Below are 25,723 nucleotides of genomic sequence, written 5' to 3' on the forward strand. Positions count from 1 at the left end.
TTGCATGTATCAGTAGTTCATTCTTTTTTTTTATTGCTGAGCACTATCATTATAGGATGTTAAAATGGAAAATGGGGTGGTTATTTCAGCATTTTTGAGTGACAAGATCACTCTGACAGCTAGCTAAAGAAGAGATTGGCACAGAAGGCAGGATGGGGGCAGGGGAACCAGTTAGGAGACTATGGCAGTAATTTAGATGGGAAATGACAACGACTTGAACTAAGACAGTAGCTGGTGGGATGCAGAAGAGGAAAGTACATGAGGACAGTTAGCGCAGTAGAGGTTCCACGCCTTGGTCACTAAGTAACGCAGTGAGGGTAGGGAACGGTGACACTCCCTGGTGTTCAGGACAGAGCTCAGGGAGTAACATGCTTGTGTGCATGTTTCGTTTGAGATGCCTTCTGCAGGCACCAGAGATGTCCAGCAGCAGCACAGAGGAAAGTCAGGGTGGCGGAGTGGAGTCTCCACCTACAAGAGGACTGTGGAGCCACAGGAGGGCAGGGGCTTGTCCAGGAAGGGGGTGTGGGTGAGAAGGGGACCCCATGACAGAGCCTGGCAAAGGAAGAGGGGCAGGAAAAAGTACATGTCAGGTGCCAGAAGAGGCTGGAGAACCAGGGGAGAGCAACTTTACAAACATCAGGGGAAAAGCAGCCTAAGGAATGAGGGAGTGATCAAGAGGTGAAGTAGGAGAAAACATGGGAAGATACATTGTGTTTGGCAACCAGGACTTCATTGGTGTCTTTTATCAGAGGAACTTGTAGTGGAACTGTGGAGGCACAAACCGGATTCCAGTGGGTCGAGAGGGAACAGGAGGCGAGGAAGCAGAGAAAGCAGGGGCCATTCTTTGGCAGAGCTTCCCGTGAAAGGAATGAAAGAGTGTGCAGGAACTGGGGGTGCATGGTGGTGGGGGGGGGCTGAGCGGCTGGGGGGGCGGGGAGGGCGAGGGGTCGACGGGGGAGAGCAGGGGGGGATATGTGGGAGGGAGCGGCCAAGGGATCCAGCAACATCCTTCCTGAACATCAGCGTCTTCACTGGTATTATTATTTATTCAGAGGTAAAGAAGAAATGATAACAGCTACTTCATACGTGGTTATAAGGATTAAATAATAAATGGGAAACCACTGGGCACAGTGCTTGGTATGGAGATGTTCCATAAATGCTAGTTTCTCACTCTCTTTTTTTTTTGACAACTTCACTTCCCATGGAACGAGAACTCTGCTCACAGACCTGAGCATACTCACCTAGAGACCCGGGTCCTGAGCCCCCTAGCTGCTCTGAACCCTTCGTCTCCCACCTGGGGGAAAGGTACATACATGTTAAATACCAGGGCGATGACGTAGTCTGGCGAGACGGTCACTTTCCAGTCACACTCCTTGCCTGGCGGGTAGGGTTCTGGGTAATTTGGTGACAGGATGACTCCTGATGGTCCTGTCAGGTCTCCCCCGCAGGGAGCTGAGGAGAGAGGAAGACAAGGGTAAAGCTGTCCCCTTCCTCCTGGTCACATTGTCACGTGCATTGGTAAGGAACAGTAGAGGAGGGGTTGGGTCTGATGAGCCTAAGTTAAAACCTGGCTCTAGGGGCTGAGGAGAGGGCGGAACGATGGGGTTTTACGTTGGAGAGATGGAGATGTTTTGGAACTAGACGGCAGTAGTGTTTGCGCAACACTGTGAACGCCACTGTTCACTTTAAAATGAGTAATTTTACGTTATGTGCATTTCATCTCAATAAATTATTTTTAAAAATAGCTGGCTCTGCCACTTCCTGGCTGTATGATCTTAGAGAATATACCTATCCTCTCTGGACCTCAGTCTTCCTCTATTGTAAAAAGAGATAATATCTTCTCTGTGGGATGGTTGTAAAGATTACTGGAGATGTCTGCTAAAGCACTTGGTGTAAACACTTGATAATGGAGCTTCCCTGCCTTTCAGACACATGAAATACATGGTGCCCTCCACGGCCTCACACGCGCTTCCCAGGCATACTTTCTGGGTATGTGTGGTGAGTTCCAGTGCACTCGGGGTCAGGAGGAGTGGAAAACACGACCATGTTCCCCTGCCAAGCGTGGTGGGCCTCCCACATGGCCACTGCTCTTGGCACCCGCTTGGGGCCACAGATAACTTCCAACTTTCCAGACGGTCTCTTCCAAGAGTATGTACCTCAGCTACATGGCAATACTACAAATCCCCAATTAGTCCACAGTGGTGGCCTTCCCTGAGATGACAGGCCTTTCAAGCAGGCAGGAGGGGAAGGTGGCTGGGTGATGCACCAAGCTACTCACCCAGGCACCTTCTGAGCAGCTTCCCCAGATCCTGAACCAGGTCTGCCCCTAAATGGCAGGGCTGTTGTTGTCCTCGGGCATGAGGGCTGGAAAGAGCGGAAGCTGGGAAGTGTGTGGGGTCATTAACAAGGAAAGACGGCTGAGACTATAACCGTGGCTTGGTTTGGCAGGACACTATTGGAAGCTGGCTGTGGAATCAGCAAATGGAGAGCCCACGAGGAGCCCAGAGAGCTGTTTCAGGGGTGGCCACAAAGTCCAAGATGGGACAGCAAGTAGGGAGCCAAAAGGTGTGTCTAAGCTCCGAAGCAGCACTTGCCGGTCGCAGAGCTGAGCTCTATTGTGTCACGCTGTGGCTCGTACTCAGGGCGAGGCTTCAGGGCTGTCAGTCCCTGACAGGGTCTCTAAAAAATGGTAGGTCTTCAGGTCAGGCCATAAAAGCCCTGACTTGCTGAGTATAAAACCCAAATGGTCATGAGGACTGTGTTTTTTCCACTGGAAAATATATCTGGAAGCTTGTGTACCAGAAACACTCACATAGGCACCTGTTACATGTCAGTCATGGCGTATGGCATTTTAGATACATTATCTCATTTACATCTCACTAACAACTCAGTGAACTGTGGATTATTCTTCCTGATTTATAAAGGAGGAAAGTGAGGCCCAGAGAGGTTAAGTAACTTGCCCAGAGTCCCTCTGAGACTCCAGCCCTGGTCTGGCTCCCAGGTCCGCTGTTTTCTCACTCTTCTACACCTGCCTGAGTCGCTGGTGGAAGCGGGGTAGTGAGGGTTGCTCCTCCTGCTGGCCTGTGGGGCTGAAGCCCCAGCTGCAACAGCTTCTAGGAGTGAAGATGTTTCCTTGAGTCCATCTGCTTCGATCTCACCTGCCTCTTCTGCTTTGAACCCTTTCTGGAGCAGTGGGTTGGATAAATGGGACAGGCTGGATAAAACCTTGAACTTAACCAAAGCAAGACTGCAAGGCCCACTCCAGAGAGTGGCCCTACCCAGGTCAGCCCTGAAATGGGGTCTGTTGTAGTCAGTGAGAACAGAGAATCTTCCCAAGGGCCACAATGATGCCTCCATTCTGGGCAAGGGCTACCAGGCTCGACCTCCCTTTGCCAGCTTGGGTTTCTTCCCTTAAGTTTGCCACACACGGGGTGAATTGGGGTGTTTCTGAAACTGCCCCTGTGACTCTTCCTCCAGCCCCTGAAGTGCTACCTGTGTGGTTCCAGACCTCTACCCTGGCACAGCTCTCTTGTTCCAGATGGCTCCCTGGTCTCAGATACCCAGGACCCTGGCATGGGCTTTGTGGCCCTCTGCCAGTTGTGCCCCAAGACTATGGATGGACTCTGGGGCTGTTTCACCAGCTGCTTCGGGCCAGTGAGGGGTATGGTGGAGCTTTCTAAACCATGGATGCCAAGATGTCCAAGAAGTGGGCGGGTTGTACTGAGGGGCCAGAGCTGTGAAAAGGCAATCGATTTGGAAGTCACACTGTCCTGAGTTGAAATTCCAACAATGCCACTCACTAGCTGTGGGAGTTTGGGCAGGTCATCCACCTCTCTGAACCTCCATTTCCTCTTCTAAAAAATAAAAAAAAGAATAACAGTGGTAATGGCTTCTAACATACACAGTGTTTGCTATGAATGCGGCAGGTTCTAAGTGCTTCACAGTATTATCTATTTTATTCCTCCAAACAATCCTATGAGCAGTACTCTTGTTTTCCCTATTTTGCTGGTGAGGAAATTAAGGCACAGGGAGGTTAAGTAACTTGTCTAAGGCCACACAGCTTGTTGTGGTGAAGCAGACTCGAACCCAGGTAGTTGGAATCTGGAACCTGAGCTCTAAACACACCACATGGTGATCTAAACTGCGATAATGTAGCTAAAACGTCCAGCCCAGTGCCTACCATGGGGACGACACTTGATAAATATGTGTTTTCTTCCTTTGCTTTCTCCCTATCATGAAGGGCTATCAAGGCCAGCTAGATCCACTCATGGCAGACTGCCAAGGGAGCTGGAAATTAGGGGCCTGTCCCTGGGATTTCCAGTTTGTTTGAGAGAAGAGACAAAGATATTTATTTTGTTGCCTAAGGAACGTTTCCCGAAGCTGAGTGCAGAAGAATGGGCATTGAAAGCTGAATTAACCTCTCTGCCCCGCTCACTGCACATTTACTGATCCCATCAGCTTAACACACTCGGCATCCTTCTCCACCTGGGACGCTCTCGTCTCCGGACCTGCTGCTCTGTGCAGTAAATCTAAAGAATCACAGCCTTGTAGAACGTTGAATTTGGAAGGAGTCTTAGAGGTCATCTGATTCAGGCCTGACCAGATGTAATTCTGGCTCAGGAAGGAGAAGTGAGTCCAAAAAGTTGACCATTTGCATTTTTTTGATTATAGCATTAAATTATTACAGTGATAATAGTTTTGAGTGAATACAGTATCTTATACTAAAAAAAAAACTTGAGAAAAGAAAACAAAGAAGAGAAGGAGGAAGGAGAGAAGAAGGAAAGAAGGAGGGAAGGAAATTAGTATTTCCTGGATAAGGGTCAGGTGTCCTTACCCCACAATGATATAGGGAAGTATATTTACCCTCACAGATGAGGAAACTGAGGCTCAGAGAGTTGAAGCAATTTTCTCAAAGCCACCGAACTAGTCAATGGCAGAGCCAGAAACTAAACCCAGCTGTGTCTGCTTGAATACCCCCGTGCTCTTTCCTGCACATCACAATAGGTAGCTAAGAGCCCAGCTGGTGCTGGGGCCCAGGTCTCAAACTCCTGTCCCTGTACACTCAGTGTGTTCCTGCCACATAGATCTAGTGTCTCACCTTCAGGGCCAGGCCTCAGAGCCATGACCGACACAGGCCAGTCCTCAGATGCCTGGACAGTACTTCTCATTGGGCGTGTGTGGGGAAGGAGGTGCAGGCCGCTGCTGGGGATGTCTCCCAAAGCCCCCTGAGCCCATCTCCAGCAGGCAAGAAGGCGTGGGAGGTAGGAAAATGACAGACTTTGCATTTAGGCTGGTGTGGGCGTGAATCTTGGCTCTGTGATTTGGGGCAAGATATCCAAATTTGTCTAAGTTTCAGTTTCCTCAAGTGTAAATAAGGAAATGGTGCTAATTTCAGCAAGCCATAGGGAGTTACATGAGGTTATCTAGGTAAATGTTCAGTATGGAGTGGCACACAGTAAGGACTCGATCACTGGTTCTCCTCTCTTCTAAAACCCACATGTGTTCATTATTTCACCTGAGAAAAAGAGCCACGTTGCAGTGAGCACCTGAGTTTCCATCTATTTCTCTTTCTTTCCTGTCCCCCTCTCCCTTCAAGTTCCCTCCTCCTTCCAGTCTCAAGTAGCTAGCGAGCAGGACTATTCAGGCCCCACCCCTTACAGGCTACATGACCTTGGACCAGTCTCAGAGCCTCTGTTTCTTCATCTGTCAAATGGGAAGATTTCAAGACTGAGGAGAGTTCTACAGAGCCAAAACCCTCGAGCAATAATTTCCTCGAGAAGAGGAAGAGAAAGCTTCTTTCCTTTATACCCTGAGCCTGTGGGTGCCCTTCTAGAGCTTCAGGTAATTGAAGGGTCATTTTGGAACCTGTTGATACTTACCACCCAAGGTGACCCATCATCCCCCTTCCAATCTATACAGCCTGGGCTGTAGAGAAAAAGACATACCTGCTGGGCTTGAAAATCTTTGGGACCATTTTAGCAAGTGAAGAATTTGTAGTGTTGTGTGTGTATGGGGTGTGAACGTGTGAATGTGAGTGTGTGTGCCCCCACATGCAGGGAAAGCAGGGTAAACTTTGGGTTTTCTGCAACTTTTAGCTGTTCCAATTCTCCTGGCCCCAGGCTTCAGAGGCAGCTGCCCCTCGTGTGCAGGGGTCTGGAGCACACAACCGTTGAGAACAGAGGGCAGCGTGCACCCGGCAGTTGCTTTGTACCGATGCACGTTGGTGGGCTGGGCTGCCAGAAGAATCTGTTCTCGATCTTCACACAGCTGATCTCTGCACTTCCCTGCAGTGCATAGCCAGGGTCACACTGGAACACCGTGGAGTCGCCCGCTTCCCAACTGTCGCCACTCCGGCTCCCATTCTGTGGCACGCCAGGGTCATTGCAGGATGTTGCTGTGGACACTGGGATAAGGAAACAGAAGAGGGAGGGTTGCCTAGATGTCTGCCAGACAGCGAGGCTCCCAGCTTGTCATCCTCACTGATATTTTCACCAGTGCTACTGCTGTGACCACCATTGCCTGCCACCATCAGCTGCAGCAACAGAGCCACTATTCTCACCCCCCTTATTGTCTCTGCCTCCACCACCACTCGTGATCACACACTGTCACTCTCACTGATGTCACCACCACCCTTCTCCCAGTGCCTTCCCCATTACTCTTGTCAACCAGTCCTGAGTTAAGCATGATTGCATTGTTAGGATTGTAGAGTTGAGTTCAGTTTGATTTAAGAATACAAGCATTGTTACATGGACAAAGCTTTGCGATTTTGGGTAATGTAACTAACGTGATCAGGATAAGGGAGCGACAAGATAATTAAGTAAAAACTTTGTGTTCTCAATCAGAAGGAGTCTGGGAGTTGGCCTGCCTGAATGCTGGGCAGTGCTTGTGAAGATGCAGGCAGTTACTGAAATTGGGTGAAGACCACACTCTCTCTTGCATGGGAAACAACCAAGGATCCATCAGAATGAAAACATGTTCAAAGGAAAGCCTGGTATTTGTAGCAAGTGGCAGAGCAGAGTTCAAAACAAACATAAGTAGCTGAGATGCATTAAAAATCAAAAACCTCAGGAATTTAGATGTTTGTGGTCTAGTACCTAACCTGGCCTACCACAGAGCAGGTATTTTAAAAGTGAACACTGAATGAATGGTGGAAGGAAGGAATAAAGGAGAGCTGAGTGAGTGAATGAATGAACACATACGGCGTGAGGAAATGCACAAGAGGAAACGGTGTAAGAGCAAGTCCAGAGAAAGGATTCTGAGACAGCTGCAATGACCCCAGCTGCCTCCATAGCCCGGAGCTGACAGCAGGGCCTGGTCCCCAGCCATGTCATACACGTCAGTTGGCAGACCCCAGGGACAAGAGGTGCTGGAGTCCATGGGATTTACTTGCAATGTTTTTCTCAAAAATTTTTGGAAAAATTACTTCTACACTAAAACCCAAAACTTTATTAAGTAGAAAGTGAAATTCACATGAGTTTTTAAGCAACAACATGAAGCCTCAAAGAGATTTTGTGCTTGCTATGCCCTCCAGGCCTCCTGGGGATATGCACCCATTCTCTTCTGCTATGAAGAGGATTTCAGTGGAGAAGTCTGAGAAGCACCAGCCTATGTCACTGTACATACTAATGTCACAAATTATGAGATCTAGGATTGTGTGGACAAGTCTGGAGTTATAGGATCTAATACTTTATACTCAATGGCCCCTAAGGCAGTATATGACAAACTACAGCCCACAGCCCAATCTGGCTCTATGCCTGTTTCTGTAAATAAAGCTATATTGAAACACAGTGAGTTTGTTTACATATCGTCCACGGCTGCTTTCATGCTGGAGCTGAGTTATTATGACAGAGACTATACGGCCCACAAAGCCTGAAATATTTACTAACTAGTCTCTTACAAAGAAGGTTTGCCAACTCCTGGTATATGGTATCCTATCTTAAGCACTTGTCTTTTGAGATTACATTTTAAAACCTCTCCTTTGCCTTTATCCAGCTTTTATAATTAACACCATCAACAATCTGCTATCACTATGCTCCAGACACGTTTGTAAAGTCTTCCAACACTGCAAGCTCAATTCCCCCTTCCCCTTCTCCCCCCAGGGCCTTTGCACTTGCTGCAGACCTTCCCAGGCCAGCTCTATCTTGTCATTCAGTTTTAGCTCTAATATCACCTCCTCAGACAGGCCTCTTTGATCACCTTCTTCTAGAATCCTCCCTTAACCCCCTTCCATCAATTTCATCGTATTCTCCTGTTTTGTTCTTTTCACAGCACAATGTGCAGTAATCTTGCTAATTTATTTGTTTGCCTCTTTACTGTAAACCACTCCTGTATCTCTAGGAGAACAGGGACCTTGGCTGTTTTTCTCCCAACTGTATCCCCAGGGTTTAGAACAGTACTCAGTACACAATAGTGCTCAGTAAATATTTGTTGAATAGATGAATGAACGAACAAATCATCACCAGCTGACACCTCCTGAATTTATTTATGAAGTCAAATAAGAATCAATATTCTTCCTTCTCAATTAAAAACAGACTTAGCTTTCATCTCTATCTTTACAGTGCACTGTACACATGTAAATGATGTCTTAGAAGAAAAATAGCTCACTGTTCTGACCATACTCGGAAAGATTATTTATATAGGAGGTAATAGAGTGCAATGATAAAGAGCCTAGGTTTGGGAATCAGACATATTGGTTTTGATCCAGGCTCTGCAACTTATTAGCTAGATGACCTTGTATGAGAAAGCTCAGAGCCCACATCTGCAACACAGATTAATAATGGTGCCCATACCTTAATGTTTTTGTGAAATTATAAGAAACGATGTAGTGGAGTGCTTAGCGTGGTGCCCGCTCAGTAGATGGCTGCGATACTGCTTCCTGCTCACCTTTTTTGTTCTCACTTTCTCTCTTGAATGCTCCTGAATTTGAGCTGCTTGGCAAAGCCCCCAGGGAAAGGCTGGATCCATGTGGTACAGACAGGATGTTAGATGTTACACAGTCATGTTTACTTAATAAAGCCAAGGCTGCACTAATCGTCTCTGGCATTTCTGTACAATCCCCTGTCAAACACACACACTATAAAGTTAACATGGGGTGAGCCATTCTCTCCTCCCTAGAGTAGTCCTGGTATTTGCTAACCAATGACAGCAACAGGAAAGGTGACCTTTCCCAAACCTCAGTTATGTCCGGAACACTGGGCCAGGTTGTCATGACCTTTCTGGAGCCCAGGCTAGGTAGCTTTGACTGCTCCACTCTCTGTGGGCTTAAGCAGTGCTCAGGGCAGCTTGCCCAGGGAGACCCTCGTGTTAGAGAAAACCGTCCATTCTTATGTTCACGTCTTCACGTGCCCATTTGTTCACTAAGCAGTGAGTGAGCCCTTGCTACATGCATACGCTATGGGGGAGTCTGAGGGACATGTGGCCCTGACCCTCCAAGAGCTTTTGGTGGGATGGCAAATAGGAGACCAGCTCCAAGACAAGGCATAATGTCTGACATTGACAATGTGCTGAAGAAATAGAAGGAAAGTGCTGGAGGTTCCACAGGCTTTAGGAGTTTATTCTGAACAGGGTGATTAGGAGGCAGTGACATCTGAGATGAGCCTTGAAGGATGAACAGGACTTCTCCAAGCTGGGCAATGCATGACAAAACAGCCTGAGTGAAGGCACAGCCGCAGGAGAGCACCCAGGGACTCTGTCCCACGTGGCTGCACTGAGGACGCAGTGGAGGTCAGATAATGCAAATTTGTGGGGGAATTTGTCAGTACAATTATGGACTTTTTTTTTTTTTTTTTTTTTTTAAAGCCATACCCATCAGCTTGGGCACAGTTGGAGAAAATACATGGCTGGCTTTAATTATTTATAACACTCCTTTCCCCAGAGAGTGGACTGAGCCACGTCTCCAGCATTCTACCCTCCTTGCTGCTGGGAGACCCTTCCACTACTCATCCCAGCAATTTCCAAAGTTTGCTGCATGAAATGCCAAGCTCTTGAGATGGCCTCAAAAAAAGTCATCCACGGTCAAATATGTTTGGAAATTGTGACCTACCAGACACCTTTTGAATTTATATTCATTAGCATACTAAATGTTCTCAGAGGCCCCACATTACAGATAATTTCTTTAGGCCTGCCTACACCTAAGTACTTTCCCGACATTACTTAATCACGCAAACTTCTTTTTCTTGCAATACCAATTAATATTCTGTGGAACTCCTGGGAACAGAGGGAAAATACTAGGCTGAAAGCCTGCACAAGTGTTAAGTGGGCAAGTTAATAAGTATAGAGGAATGTGACCCTGTAGACCCACATCTGCCCCCACACTGCTAAATGCTCATCTCTACGGAGAAGACAGATGCAGAAAAGAGCTAGAAATAGGATTTGCAACGCTGTTACAGCCTCACAGATACCAGGAATGTACCGTAACCACCCTTGGCTGATACACCAACTTGGGGGAGAGTGTGTGGGTAAAGCCACAGCACAGGTGCCACACGGGCTTGCCCCGGAATCACCACGGAACTCCCCTCCCCCCACAGTGGAGAAAGGAGATGGTGATAATGATAGATGGCTGCTGTAGAATAGATGTAAGCAGAAGCCGGGGAGCGTCTGCTGCTTGGGGGAGGAATGATGGAGAGGCACTTGAGAGGAGAAGAGATGATGCATTCCGGGGAGAGGCATCATATGACTGGGGAGACCAATATAGAAATCATCTAATATTGGGACTTGAGTGTTTAAGCACTGCCCACTTTGGGTAGCCCGTTGTCACGCTCCTCCATAGTTGGCTACTGCAGTACGTAATTAATTGAATTTAGATTACTAGCGTTTGGCTTCCAGTCCTTACTGAGACCCACACTAAACAGAGAACCTGAGCGTGGGCAAGTTGTCTCAGCTCGTTTATAACCATGCCCCAAACCACGGTTGACTTGTGTCTCCCCTGCGTCCCTCCACGCTCCCACGTTTCAGCCACAAGGGACAGCCCTCCACTTTCCTGCTTCTGTGCTTGTTCATGTGTTCTTTGCACTTAGGATGCTCTTTTCTCTTTTTTCCATTTCATAGGGGTCCACTCATTGGCACTTTTCTGTGTCATAGATGACCACTCCCTTCTAGAAATACTTTCTTTTCTTGAGTAACTTCTATTCCTACTTACCCCTCAGGTCTGAGTTTGGACATCTCCTTTTCTGGAACATCTTCCTTGATGCTCCAAGGTGACCATTGTAGCCTATATTTCTCCATCCAGATACTTACCAGTTTGTATGTAAGTGTCTATTAACCTGCCTGTTTTCCCCATCAGAGTAAGCTCAGCACGGATATTTGAATAAGCACTAATCAGGTACCAGGCACATAGCAGGTGCTCAATAAACATCTTCACATGAATGGAGAGATGGAGGCAAGGAGGGAATCAGGGAGGTGGGTGTCCAGTGGCAGGACAGATGGAGAGGGGGCTGGCAGCGGGTGAGCACAGACCTGAGAACTGAATGGCAAAGCCCTGCTTGCTGGTGAAGAAGTCGGTGCTGAACTGCAGAACGACCGAGTTGAAGGTGCTGTGCAGGTCCTTGGGCAGGGTGGGGCCGCTCAGCTCCTTCAGCAGAACCCCGCTCTCCACGGGCCCGTCCCAGATGCGCAGCACGTCGTGCACCTCCTCTGTGTCGAACACCAGGAAGTGGAGCCTGAATAGAGTAGAGGCACGTGGTCACCCTGTGCTCAGCCCCTTCTCCCCAGGCGCTTTCGGTCAGGGAAGGCCTTGCACCTAGGAAGACTTGCAGGACCCGAGAGAAGGCAATGTCTGGCAGCTTGCTCCTGATGCCATCTGGCCAGCTCCTCCCACCAGGGCCACTAGCAATGAGGTCAAGGGTGAGAGAGGGTGCAGATTTTGTGCATCTTGTTTAATTACGGGCTCCACGTTGCCACTGTCAGACCCTTACACCTCTCCTTACACCTACACGGCCCCGGACCTCACTCCTGAGCCGTATCCTTACTATTCTTGACTGGAAGGGGATGCTGAGAAGGCAGGGTACCTGTTAGATAAAGGATACAGATTTCAAAAAAAGGAGGTGCTGGGAGCTGTGGGGTCTCTGAGAAGCTGGCCCAGCTGCAGCAGAGGCAGGGTGTGCCTACTTCTCTGATTCCCAGAGCAGAATGCGGGGGAGATCAGCTACACCCAGGCTTGGTTTAGATAATCCCTGTAAACCTCAGGAGGCCAGGTAAGGGTCTCTATGTGTGGGGAGACTGTAGGCCACAGACAGAGCTCTCAGGGCAAAGCAGCTTTGTAGGAACCTGAATTCTTCTGGAACAGAAAGATTCTGGCAGCCAAAGATGCCTTGGATACAAGGCTGTGTGACTCTCTCTTTGTTAATCCATTTTTTATTTTGGAATAATTTTAGACTTACAGAAAAGTTGCAAAGCTAATACAGAGAATTCCCATAGACCCTTCACCATTTCTCCCACTGTCAACATCTTACACTTCCATGGTACATCTGTCACAACTAAGAAACCAACACTGGTATATTACTATGAACTAAACTCCACACTTCATTTGGATTTCGCCAGTTTTTCCACTGACGCCTTTTTTCTGTTCCAGGATCCATTCCATTTATCACTATCTGTTTTAAAAAATATCTTTTTAAACTATAAAAATAAGACATGCTCAAGGCAGAAAAAGGCAAACAATATACAGATGTACTGAATTTTTAAAAAGTCTCTTTCTCACACAACCAACCTGTTCTCCAGAGCTTTTCACTTAATATTAGGTTTGGTGTATATCCTTTCAGACGTTTTTTTCAAGGTGAGCTTATACATATTCTTCCCCCCAAATGGGACCACATTTTACACAGTTTTATGTGACTTTCTTTTTTTACTTAATACTACATTATGACATATACATCGACTTCATTTTTACCTACAGAAATGAGCACTGTCGTATTTTACCATTTTACATAAAACTTCAAGGAACACTCCCATCTTTATGTAGCTTTGTACATTTCTGTTAATGTTTCAGTTGATGTGTAGGAATAAGTTTTTTTGGGGGGGAAAGGGTATCTATTTAAAAAATTCTAAATAAATACTGCTAAATTGTTCTCTCAAGGGATTGTATTAATTTATATCCCCACTAAACAGTATTAATGTGACTCTTCATTATAAGCTTCATTTCACCAATATCAGATATTATGATATTGTAAATATAGTCTATATTAAAATATACCCCCATCTGCTAGACCAAAATGGAATCTCACTGGTGTTTTGGATTTAGATAATTCAGTAAGGCTGGGTATCTTTGCATGTATTTTTGGGGCATTTGTAATCTCTTCTTATCCTTTATCCATTTTAATTGGGCTACTGGTCTTTTAAGATTTTATTTACACATTATGATGTTTTACTTTTTATCTTTATGTAATTTGATTCCCCTTTTATAGAATACATTTGTTGCTAACATTTTCTCCTAGTGTCTGGTGCCTTTTTCCCTTTAAGTTTTTTATATAGTGCCTATTTCAGTATAGAAGTTATTCATTTTATGTAATCAACTATGTTAATCTTTTCCTTTAAGTATACTAGGTGTCATGTTATACTTGGGTAAACCTCCTTCCTTCTCAAAATGATTAAAAAACCAAAATTTTAGTATTTTCCCAGAACTTGTATAGTTTCATTTTTTTAAGGTTCATTATTTTTCAGAATGAACACCAAGTTGTCCCAACACCTATCTATAGTAGCTCTTCCACATATTGTTTATCAAAACATCTGCTTACTTCCTCATTTGCATTTATTAGTCTACACTTAGTTTATTTATTTGTTTGCTAACCCTCTCTCCAACTGGAACATAATTTTCATGAGTGTGGGACCAGGTCTTGTTTACTTTTGTAGCTCCAGGGCCCAAGATGTGCCTGACACTTAGGCTGGGGGGATGATGGCACACTTGTAACTAAAGGATCCAGGTTCTCCTGCTGGTTTGAAATGTTCCCTTGGCTGTGGGTCTGTTTCTAGACTCTCAGCTTTAGTGCTCCCTCTTTTGCCTATACTAGATTCTATCTGTGGTACCGAGAGCACAGTTACTCAGCTTACTGAGGTTTTCATATTCTCATATTTTAATATTCTTACAGGACAAGTATCTCTTCATATTTTTTCCCCAAAATTTCTTAGCTAATTTCCCAAATTTACTCTTTCAGATGAACTTTATGGTTACCAAGTTTCAAAAAATCCCATTGAAATTTTCATTGAAATTGTTCACATTTATTGCTTAATTTTGGGAGAATTGATACCTTTATGTTACTAATTTTCCCCAGCCAGGAACATCGTAGATATCTTAAATTAGTTTATGTAGTTTGGCAAAAATTTATGATTTTCTTCTTTGTTATGGTTGTCTTTGCATACTTCTTGTTAAATACATTCTTTGGCAGTCTGTAAGTTTATGGTTTTTGGTTCCATTGTGAATGAGATTTCATTTTGAGTTACATTTTCTAGTTACTTATTGTTGGAAATATATGTGGATGTGGTTCTTATTTTCAGTCACCAATTAGTGCTAATTGGATCCAGGTGAATCCCTTGGATTTCATAGAAAGGCCGTCTCATGTATATAGGTGGAGATTTCTCGATATGAGAAGCTGTGTGAGGGGGAAGCAGCTCCCCGGGAGGTGCAGCAGACGAGCGGACTGACTGCTGTGCCAAGCTGTTCCCTCCTTCTCTGCTTTCTCCACGCTGCTCAATGTGCTGTGAAATCAGCCGCCGACCACAAGAGAGGACCAAGTAGCAAGCTGTGCAGTGCCGTTGTGTGTGCTCTCTGAAAAGAGAGGTCGGCATGGCTGCACTTGTCACGGAAGGGAGGAGGAAAGGAGACTTAAAGTTGGGGTGGCATGAGAGGAAGTGTGTTTTCCTTGGATTTAGTAACGTGAGACAAAACCAGGAGGCAGAGAGGAGGGTAAGGTGTCTGGGATTTTCTATTTTTCTTTTTCGGCAGTTGGCCCGCACTGGGATCAGAACCCTTGACCTTGGTGTTAAACACCATGCTCTAACCAATTGAGCTAATCAGCCAGCCCCCTAAGGTGTCTGGGAAGATAAGCAACTTCATACTTGAATTCAGGAGGCATGAGGATGTCAGAGGGAATAGAGCTGTATTGAGAGAGGGCAGAGAATGAGGCCTCAGAATTAGCTAGAGGGGTTTGGGCTTTATCCTCCTGCAGTTAGGGACCGGCTCTAGAGACTGTCTGAAGTCCCTGAGGGTGAACATCTGAATGAATGAGTGAGTGAGCTGAAGGAAGGAAGGAATGAAATCCCAGGAGGAATAGTCTGACGGGAGGCTGAGAAAAGTGAGAATAAGGAAACTAGAAATGAAAGAAATCACGTTTCTATAACAACCACTGCGTATAAGGCACTTTCACATTATCCCATTGAGTCCGCACAGCACCTTTATTTTGTAGGTAGCATCAGTCCCATCTTTAAAAATGAGAATACTGAGGCTCAGAGAAGGTAAGTAACTTGCTCAAGGTCAAGGGCTTGTTAGAGAGGGAGCCGGAATGACCATAATATAATTATAACCCAGGTCAGACTTTAGCACTCCCACACTTCCCACTGACAATGTTGCCCCCACCTCCAGGAGGAAGAGGCTGTGGTTGGGAGCCAGGCATGGGCTGGAGCGGCTCTGTCTGTTGTCAACAGTTTACATGTGACGCATACACAAGGATCAAGGGCTGATATTCAAGACTATGAATTAAAAATGCCAGTTCATTGCATTTGTTTAGTTAATCTGATAATCAGACAAAGTCAAAGGCTTGGAACTGATGAAGGGGAGAGAAGTGCCAGAAAGAGGGGACAGGAGGGAGCTTGAGGGCCTCTGTATGCAGAAACAATACATCTTGGCAACCAGAAACACAGAGGCTCGAGTTCCAAGCCTCTCACAGCATCCATTTGTTTAAACACCTCCTATGTGCTGGGTGCTGGGATGTCACAGTGAAGATGTCAGATACGGTGCCATTTTCCAGAAGTTGCTGGATATGGGCAATACCCGTGCATACACAAGCCCATTAAAAGATTATCAGCTGTGGCAAATGCAGTGAGGGAAATGACAGAGTACTGAGACAGAGTAACCACTTTAGACAGAGTGGCCAGGAAGACCTGTCTAAGGAGGTGACATTTAAGCAAGATGACAGGCTCAAAGGGAGCCAGCCATGTGAAGAGCAGGCAGGGCAAGTGACGGGAAGAAGCTTTCCTTGAATAAAGGGAAGCATGTGCAAAGGCCCCAAAAGGGAACCAGCCCAGAGCATGTGAGCCATGGAAAGGCCATGAGGCTTCAGCTGGGCCAAGAGAGGCAGGCAGAGGCCAGGCCTGGTGGGACTCTGTGGGCTGGGGGAGAAGTATGGATTTTCTTCTACTAGCTAAGGGAAGTCACCAAAGGATTTTAAACTGAGACTTCCTCCACCAGGGCCGGGGGCACCTTTCTGAACCACACATCTGACCCAACCACTCCTCTTTCCCTGCAAAACCAAGTCAAGTTTCCCAGGGGACACATCAAGTCCCTGACAGGGTCTGATTTACATTTTAAGGTCACTCTTGCTGCCCGGACGGGAATAGATTGGCAAGGGCAAGGGTGGATGCAGAGAAATTAGCATGCGGGCTGCTGCAGGAGAATAGAGACCTCTTTTACTATAAACCCTTGATGATGGCCAGTAAAGGCTTGGTTTGCCACACTGACCACATTTATGAAGCCTCCTGTTGAATACTTTTCTCATCTTATAGAAACTAAAGTTTATGAATGCTCATTGAAGATTGTTTGTCTGAGCAGCTCCCCTGCAGGTGAACGTCTGGTCTTCTTCTGTCTTTTGATGTACCGAAAACAGTTTGAGGTCTCACCCACTGTTCCCCCAGGTGGGCAGGTACTAAAGTGGAGGGAGGAGGTGACAAGGAATTCCTTCCTACTGATGCCTTGTGTGTGTGTGTGTGCATGCGTGTGCCTGTGAGTGTGTGTGTGCGTGTGTGTGTTTCTTTGAGCAACAGACACAAAACAGGCTGTTTCTAGGGAAAATGGAAGAAGCGTTTTGTGTGTCCAGCTCTGTGTTGAGAGCTGCGGAAATGTGTGTGGCTGGCTCTGTTTGCCCTGCAGCATGCTGCTGATCAAAGAAGGAGAGACACACAAAGCATAACAATATGTGCATTAGGTGCTAAAAGAGTGGGGCAAATAAAATGGCCAAAGAAGAAAGAGAGCTAAGCATTTGTAAAATAAATCTCCTATGGGCCAACTACTTTCCACACGCTGGCTAACACCCTCCTACACCCCCTGCGTCGTAGAGTCTATTTCTCCATTTTGCAGAAGGGGGAACTGAAGTTCCGAGGGGCTAAGATAAGCAGCTCGCCGTGGTCAGACAGCAAGGGAGGGCCAGAGCCACCTCCTCACCATGCATGTCTGCTACCAAAGGTCTTTCCCTCACACCGTCTTCTGCTTCTTCTAACTGAGAGAGGCAAGGCGGGCTTCAAGGAGGAAATGTCTTTGAAGCAGCTTTGAAGAAACAAAAGAAAAGCTTGAAGAAATTGAGAGAGGAAGATGCTAAGAGAGGTAACAGCATATGCGGAGGCATAAATGGGGTAACGAGCCTTCCTGACCCAGGCTCCCTTCAGCCCTGCAGTCTGCCTCCTCCACCAGGGCCGGGGGCACCTTTCTGAACCACACATCTGACCCAACCCCTCCTCTTTCCCTGCAGAACCAAGTCAGACTTCCCAGGAGATGCATCAAGTCCCTGATGAGCGGCTCCAGTTGCCTTCGCTTGTCAACCCTCACCCTTCACCCCCTTCCTTCTTATTCTCTTGCTTTGGGCCTTCCCTCCACCTGGAAGTTTCTTACCCCTGCACATGCCCCCCACTACCTATAGTGGGTTGAATTGTGTCCCCCCAAAAGATATGGTCAAGTCCTAACCCCAGTGCCTGCGGATGTGACCTTATCTGGAAATAGGATCTCTGCAGATGTGATCAAGTTAAGATGAGGTCATACGGGATTAGGGTGGGCCCTAAATCCAATGACCAATGTCTTCATAAGAGAAAGGAGAGGGTGATTTTGATATAGAGACACAGAGGAGACACAGGGAAGAAGACCAGGTGAAGACGAAGGCAGATTGGAGTGATGTGTCTTCAAGCCAAGGAATGCCAAGGATGGCTGGAAACCCTGGAAGCTGGGAGAAGAATATGAGCAGAGCCTTCCCTAGAGGCTTCAGAGGGAACACAGCCCTCCAACACCTTGATCTTGGACTTCTAGACTCTAGAACCATGAGAAAACAAGCTGCTGTTGTTTTAAGTCATTCAGTTTGTTACAGTGGCTCTAGAAATAAACTAATATACCACCTGATTAGTGCCTGCTGATAGAAACTCCACACCCAGTGGGGAGATTTTACACAGGCTTCTCCATATCTGCCCAGCCCCAGTCCGTTGAGATGCTCCCTCTATGCTCTGCTGTGTCAAGAGTCATCCTTGGACTCGACTGTCTTGGTGAGCTCCTTAACTGTGTCTCATTCACCTCTATGTCTCTGGTCCCCAGCACCAGGCATGACCCACATTCTCCCTTGGGGAATATTGTTTGATTCCACTGATGGATGAATGAATGGCTCACCAGCTTTCAGGGAAACTCACCCACTGTCCTCACCAAGCATGTGCTGTTCAGCAAGAGGCAACTGGAGGAAATTCTATGTACTAAGGAAGATACTTCCTATTTCTCTAGAAGTTCCGATATTTCCTTTCACTGCCCAAAGCCAGCCCCCTGGACCTCACACCTGTATCTCTGGTGCTCTATCACTACCAAAGAGATAGGATCTAGCCACATAGACCCTGGGCCAGAGCTGGCTGCTGAGTCTGAATCCAGCAGAACTTGGGGATACTGCAACCATGGTCTCACACTCTTTAAATCCAGAATAGGTTCTCTGAGACTATTCAGTCAATAAATAGCAGGTGCTACATAAAGATTGCACACCAGGCACTAGTGATGCAGATAGGAATATGGCACACCTCTGCCCCAAATATAGGGTGATGAGTACTATGCTAAAAGTTTACCAGAGAAGGCTCCTAACTCAGGCTAAGGGGGTGAGGCAAGGTGTCCTGGAGGAGGTAGCAACTGAGCTGAGTCTCAAGAGATGAACAGGATAGGTCCAGATGAAGGGGTAGGAAAGGAGTGTGAGAAAATAGGGAATGCAGGCAGAGGAGAGAGGACGTGCACAGACACAGATGGGATAGAGAGACTGGCACATCCAGGGAGCTGTGAGTTTCTCAGGAAGGCAGAGCACAGGCTGCAGGAGTGTGAGACCTGCAGCCATGTGCTTGTGTGGGCTCACCCAAAGAGTATGCAGCATGAGAAGCACACAGAGAAGGGAGTTCTTGAGACAGTGGCATGAGGATGAGCAGGGGAAGAGTAGCCCATGATGGAGACTAAGAGCGAAGAGTAGAGGAAGTGGAGAGAAAGCCAGGCAAAAATGCAGCCACAGAAGTCAAGAGCTGAGAGTCTCAGGGAATGGCAGCGATGTCCAAGCTGTGGAGAAGCGAGGCAGGCAGGGTTCCTGCGGTCCCCGTGAGCCAGTTTCCCTGGTACTGGGGCAGGACTGAGGGCAGTGAGGGAGGAACCCACCAAAGGAGGGGGCCTACCAAAGGAGGAGCCTCAGTGTTAAGTCTGGTGTCTGGTTTGCCTGTGCTGTAGCCTGGGCACTAGTGGTGACCTGCCGTCTGACCCCAGCAAGGGTGCCAGTTCAGGTAACTGGGCTTCACTGGGTCCCTGGTTCTCTCTCCCATTCCCCTGCAGGGCTCCCCTGAACTGCTGCTTGCTCTGCTGGGGCTGGCTCTTGACTTCCCAGCTGGCTGCAGCCTGCTTCAACTGCAGGGGTGCCCTGGGTCGTGGGGCTGTCCTCGTTCAAGTCTGAGATCTCCATACTCCTCTTCCACACAGTGTTTCTAGAGTCCCACCTTCCACGACACTCCTGCCCCCACCCCCCAATAGCAGGTCCACAGGTAAGGGTGTCCCACCTAGCTCTCTTTCCCTTACGTCTTTGCACCAGCCCACCACTGAGGCCCCACAGTGCTTTGTTGGTAAGGCTGGTGTAAGGTTCATGATACTTAGCTTCTACAAGAGGGAGAAGTTTTCTACCAGCACCTAAACCTAAGAAGCAAGGAGGACATCAGGTTCTCACTGCAGGAGCTGCCCCTCTCTAGTGCTGTCCACAGGCAAAACTTGCTTCTGGGATTAGGGTGCTCAGTTCTCTCAGTCTAAAGGAAACTTGAACACACTGGGCATTTTTTGGATACTTCCCACCTCATTGCTTACAGGTGGTTCGTCTGTATCTATTGCACTTTGGAAAGACATGCAAAAATGAGAAAAAAAAATCCATGGCATCTTGACATGTTGATTTCACTTGCCTTCTGACTAGGGCCTCAGAATACGAAAGGGCTTTCGATGTTCCCAAGCAACTGTCATCACGGCATGAATAGAATGAACCCTGCATCGATATGAGTCATGACAGCGGAACGTTACATCAGGGGAAAATGGCATGTGAATGAATATTTGCTACAGGGGGAAAATGGGTCAGAAATCACTCCGGTCCTCAAATGAGAATGCAGCTTAAATTATCCTCAGTGACACTGGAAATGACAATAAGAAAATAATACTTGTTTTATAAAATGCCCCCTTCTGAGCTACCCGAGCTGCAAACCAACAATTAAATCATGATCATAATAGCAGACAATAATAATTAAAGCATCATGCTATTCAAAGAGCAAAAACTGAGAGGACAGCCCAAAGCCCAAAGCCCAAAGCCCAAAGCCCGCATTGGTGTCTAGAGCAAAATTAGAGGCTCTTCTGTCCTAGGGCCAGCTGGTGTTCAAAAGAAAAATAAAGATTCTTTGGCTATTTTCAAAGATGAAAGAATAAAACTGGGCTTCAGTTCACTGAAAAAGCTGCTAACATTCTAGGGAGGTGACTGCTGTTCTGGACTTAGCTTTTGCCTTGTGTTTCACTCTAACTTGCCAGGTGACCTTGGACCAGTTGCCTTTTCTTCATCGTCACCCTGTAACTGGCTCTGAGATTGCCCATCATTAGATGAGCCTGTCCTGTACGTGTCAGGGATTCTGTAAGGGCAAATGTATCTTTGTCCTTGGAAGAAATGTTTTCTATAAAAAAAAAAAAAAACAAAAAAAAACAATGGCTGTGAAGTCAAAGACCTGGGTTCAAATACTCGTTCTGTGATAGCTAATTGGGTGACCTTGCAGAGCCTCAGTTTACCCCTCTGTAAAATGGCAGTAACATCAATCCATCCATCTATCGAGCAGTGTTGCTAAGAGGATTGTTGTAAGTAAAATCACGTACAAAGCACATAGCACTGAGATTGATACGTAGTATAAAGAATCAACAAATGTTAAAATCACCTAAAACAAATTCCCTTTTTGTTCTATTTATTTATATTTTTACTTGATTAAGAGAAATGTTAAAGTCTCCTACAATAATTGTCAATTTCTCCTTGTATTTCTGACAGATTTCGCTTTATGTTTTCTGTTAGGTGCATAGAGATTCATGACTGATAGCATTATTGTGGACTATGCATTATATTATATGAAAGAATTCCCTCTGTCCCTTTAAAAAAAATTTTTTTTAACCTTGAATTTTACCTTTTTTAGAAACGCAGTATTTTGACCCCTGCTTTTTATTTATGTGTTCTAAAGCTATTCTTTTGTCCTAACCTTTTATTTTTAATATTTTGTTGTTTTTCTCTTTAGCAGCAATTTTTTTTCCTTTTAACCAACCTGAGAATCTTTGACTTGCACTTGGGCACCAGCTCATGGCTCCTTACAGTGCCCTCTTTCCCTGCGCACTGGTTGGTCAGAAGCTGCTCCACTTAACAACAGAGTCTTCTTTTTTCTGTCTCCCATCATTTCAGGACCTTTCTCTGGGATTTCCTACCTGCTCCTTTTGCAGACTCTTTGCTCAGCATCTGAGTCTTGCAATCTGCTCACCCACTTGACCTTGTTTCTTTGCTGATCCTTCAATGAAGCCTCAGACTATAGCACTTCTCTGCTCTGGGCCCTGTATCAATGGATATTCCCATTCTGAGATCCTATAACCTTTGTCTGCTTCAGAGGCTGCCTCTGTTCCCTCCTCCCCTACCCCATTCCCTTCTACGTCACACAAGGCCTGGAGCCTTGAATTACCTTGTGGAGCAGGCATCCTCCCCCATCCCCCTTACACCCACACCCAGGGCCCTGAACTCTACTGCAGACCAGCATTAGACTGTGAAGTGAGTGAAAAATTAACTTGTATTGTGTTAAACCACTGAGATTTGGGGGTTATTTGTTAAAATCAGTTAGCTATTACTGCTGACTAATACAAGCTCATTTTCATCATCTTGTTTTATGCTTGTTTATTATATTTTCTTGCTTTTCCTTTATTTTTCATTTTTTATAATATTTCTTAGTTTTCCATCTTTCTTCAGTGATTTGCAAAGTATACATTTTTCTTTTTAATTCTACTAATGGTTATCTTTAAGCATTTTCAAAAATACTGCTAAACTTGCATTTTATCTAATCATCAATTTTAAGAAAAACAAGATACCATTTCATTCCCCCTTATGTAGAACAGTAAATCTAAAAAAGCCTTAACTTTATTACACCATCCCCCAACTATCAAACCACTGACAGTATAATCGGGGACTACAGGCCCACGTCAAACACAATCTTTCATGGTCATCAGTTTTTAGTATAGTTTTTCTAAACATCTCAGTAGGCTAACAATTCTATGTCTGTATTAGTTTGCTGTGGCTTTTGCAACACATTACGACAAACTTGATGGCTTAAATCAACAGAAATTTATTCTTTCATAGTTCTGGAGGCCAGAAATCTGAAATAAGCGTCACCATTCCAAAATCAAGGTGTCAGCAGGGCTGTGCTCCCTCCGGAGGCTGTAGAGGAGACTCTAGTCCTTGCCTCTTTCAACTTCTGATTCTACTGGTGTTCCTTGTCTTATGGCTGCATCACTCCAGTGTCTACTTCTGTCTTCAAATCACCTTCTCTGTGTGTATAAAATTTCTCTCTGCCTTTTCCTTATAAGGATTCATGTGGGGCCGTCCCATGGCTCACTTGGGAGAGTGTGGTGCTGATAACAGCAAGGCCATGGGTTTGGATCCCATATAGGGATGGCCGGTTAGCTCACTTGGGTGAGCATGGTGCTGACAACACCAAGTCAAGGGTTAAGATCCCCTTACTGGTCATCTTTATAAGAAAAAAAAAAAAAAGGATACATGTGATTGCATTTAGGGCCCACCCAAATAATCCAGGATAATCTCCTCATCTCAATATCCTCAGTTTAATCACATCTGCAAATACCCTTTACCCAATTGAGGTAACATTTATAAGTTCCAGGCATTAGGACCTGATATCTTTGGGGGCCATCATTCAGCCTACTATGTTTTCCCAAGTTCCTCAAAAAGCCTATGAGTGCCAATTTTCTGTGGCTTTTGTGCATATCTAAAACAATCTGTTACTTTTGTAAGTGAATTATATATCCTGGCTGAAGCAGGATATATAATTATTAGTCCCAATTCTTGGGACTAATAATACTGCTGACTTTGGACGTTTGGTATTATGGAAAGGAAATCTTAAGAAGGTTGGATTAGTTGTGGTCGTTGTTCTTTTGTAAATGACTGTTTTATTATATGACAAGGGCTGATTGTGTGCTTACTTGTGTGAATGTGTTTTGCCAAATGCTTGTAGAGATTTTTTACTATCCTTGGAATGATTTCACTTTTCATCAAGTTGTATCTAACCCATGTTGCCTGGAACTCAATGAATCCTTCAGTTCACTGAGAACACTTCAGCACTGGTCACTCCACCCCTGCTCCCTGCTCAGAGGAGTTTGCTAACATCTGTATTTTATTCTTCTGTCTGCTCTGTTTGCTCACTATTCTTCTTCATTTATGCCACCTGGATTGTCACTCTGTCTTCCATGTCTGGCTACTTTTCTTTCATTACTCCTCATCATCATACTTTTTCTCTGCAGTTTTAGACAGATTCTCTAGCTTCTTTCCTACTTCAGTGCTTTTATTTCTACAGGGCACATGCTGCTACCGTGGATTTTAGTTACGTAGTTAATTTCTTTGCATTCCTTAGTATCTCCATCTCTGTCTTTCTATCTCAGGAGCTCCCCTCCCCCATTTCATCATTCATCTTCTACTTATCCATATTTCTTATATTTAAATGAGAATATTATGTATATATTCACTTCAACTTTCTTCTGCCTGTTACTTAAAATCCTTTTCAGAAAAAAATGTTTTTCTTTCTTTAGGGAAATGGTTCTCTCATTTACAATGGTTTGTTTTAAGTGGCATCACACAATTTTATTATTTTATTTATTTTTTGCTTATTTGTTTACTTATCTTTTGAAAGGGACCATCCTGGTCCAGTGTGGTTAACCAACAAGGTGGGTGCATTTCTTTGGCTGAACTATTTATTTTCCTCCCAAGAGATGTCAGAATTCATTCCTGGGATTATAAACTGGCAGTCAAGTTGATGCATTTGGACCAATTCAACTACTTGGTGTCGTACGGCTGGATAGATATACTTGGATAATTTGAAATAGTTTGTGTTTCTTTTTTAAGAGGTGATCTGTGAAAAACTAAATTGCCAGAGAGCACCACCACTCTTAAAGCTACATTTATACCTACCAGGCTATCCATATCCTCTCCTTCAAAAAACTTCTGAGCTCCTTTTGGCTATTCCCCGGTGTGTTGAAACCTTAAATCTGACAAAGGAATACCCCACTGGGTGTGTGCTTATCCATTCAACTCCTTCAGGAAGTCAGCTTTCACAGTGCGAGTACACAGACCTTCTCTGTTTAAGGTTAACTCACTGTCAGTGCTCAAAAATGAACCTTCCAGAAGTGGGTGAACCTGCAGCCACGATTCCTGGTGAGAGCTGTGAACACAAGCTTCGCTTTCGGTGCCTTCTGTCTTCTCTGGGCCAGCTGCCCACTTGTGGGTTAGAGGGAGGCAACACTGACCACAGCGGGGAATTGCTGCCCTGTGATTGATTTGAAATTACAGCAGGGAAACCTGGGCTTCAGGCACAGCCAGATGTTGTCTAGTCCTGCATCCTCCCAGGAAGACAAGCTCCACTGGGCAGGGGTCCTGGTTAATCAAAGCCGTGGCCCCCTTCTTGGTAATCCTGCTGTGGGGTCACCAACATCCAAGATTGGAGTTTTCAGTTTGCGCTCTGCATTAATCATTATGAAGTATCCTTACAGTTATGTATGAACAAATACAGACCGTTAAACAAATAGGACATTTATGGGCTTTAGAAGCAGAAATCAGAGTGTCCAGGAGCAAGAAGTTCTCCACATTCCACGGGTCTCAGATCCCTGTAGGGCAAGCATGCCTGTAAAGGACAGTTTCTTCTCCCTTGCTCCTTTCTTCTCCATGTAGCTGGCTGTCTATAGCTCTCAACCCTAATTGAATTTGTATGCAAGAAACAGAACTCAGTCCTTCTGACTGTAACCAGGATCCCCCAAACAGTTAGGCTTGGTTCCTCCTTGGTTTCTCAGTCAACTTATCCTCCGCATTGCTGGCATGGATCTTCCTGAAGTCATGTGTCACCCCAAATAATGAGCTCTTCCAGAAGCAGCTTTCCTGTCTTTCACATGCCTGGGAGGTCCTCACCTCCACCCTGCATGTTGAACTCCTATCGTTCTTGAAAGTGCAGCTAGAATAGCACTTCCTCTCTGTAGCACCCCACCCTCAACAGC

At 45.7% G+C, this 25,723-nt stretch overlaps 1 protein-coding gene across 1 annotated transcript in view; it reads right to left on the reverse strand.

Moving 5' to 3' along the window:
- Positions 1–25,723, reverse strand: part of CSMD2 (CUB and Sushi multiple domains 2) — a 588,341-nt gene that overhangs the window by 127,804 nt on the left and 434,814 nt on the right. The window contains exons 26-28 of the mRNA XM_063104124.1: positions 11,455–11,657; positions 6,212–6,403; positions 1,314–1,452 (exon numbers count right to left, since the gene is read on the reverse strand). Of these exons, the coding sequence (XP_062960194.1) occupies positions 1,314–1,452; positions 6,212–6,403; positions 11,455–11,657 (534 nt within the window). The remainder of the gene's footprint in view (positions 1–1,313; positions 1,453–6,211; positions 6,404–11,454; positions 11,658–25,723) is intronic.

Source organism: Cynocephalus volans, chromosome 8, assembly GCF_027409185.1.
Source record: "Cynocephalus volans isolate mCynVol1 chromosome 8, mCynVol1.pri, whole genome shotgun sequence".
Lineage (NCBI taxonomy): Eukaryota > Metazoa > Chordata > Mammalia > Dermoptera > Cynocephalidae > Cynocephalus > Cynocephalus volans.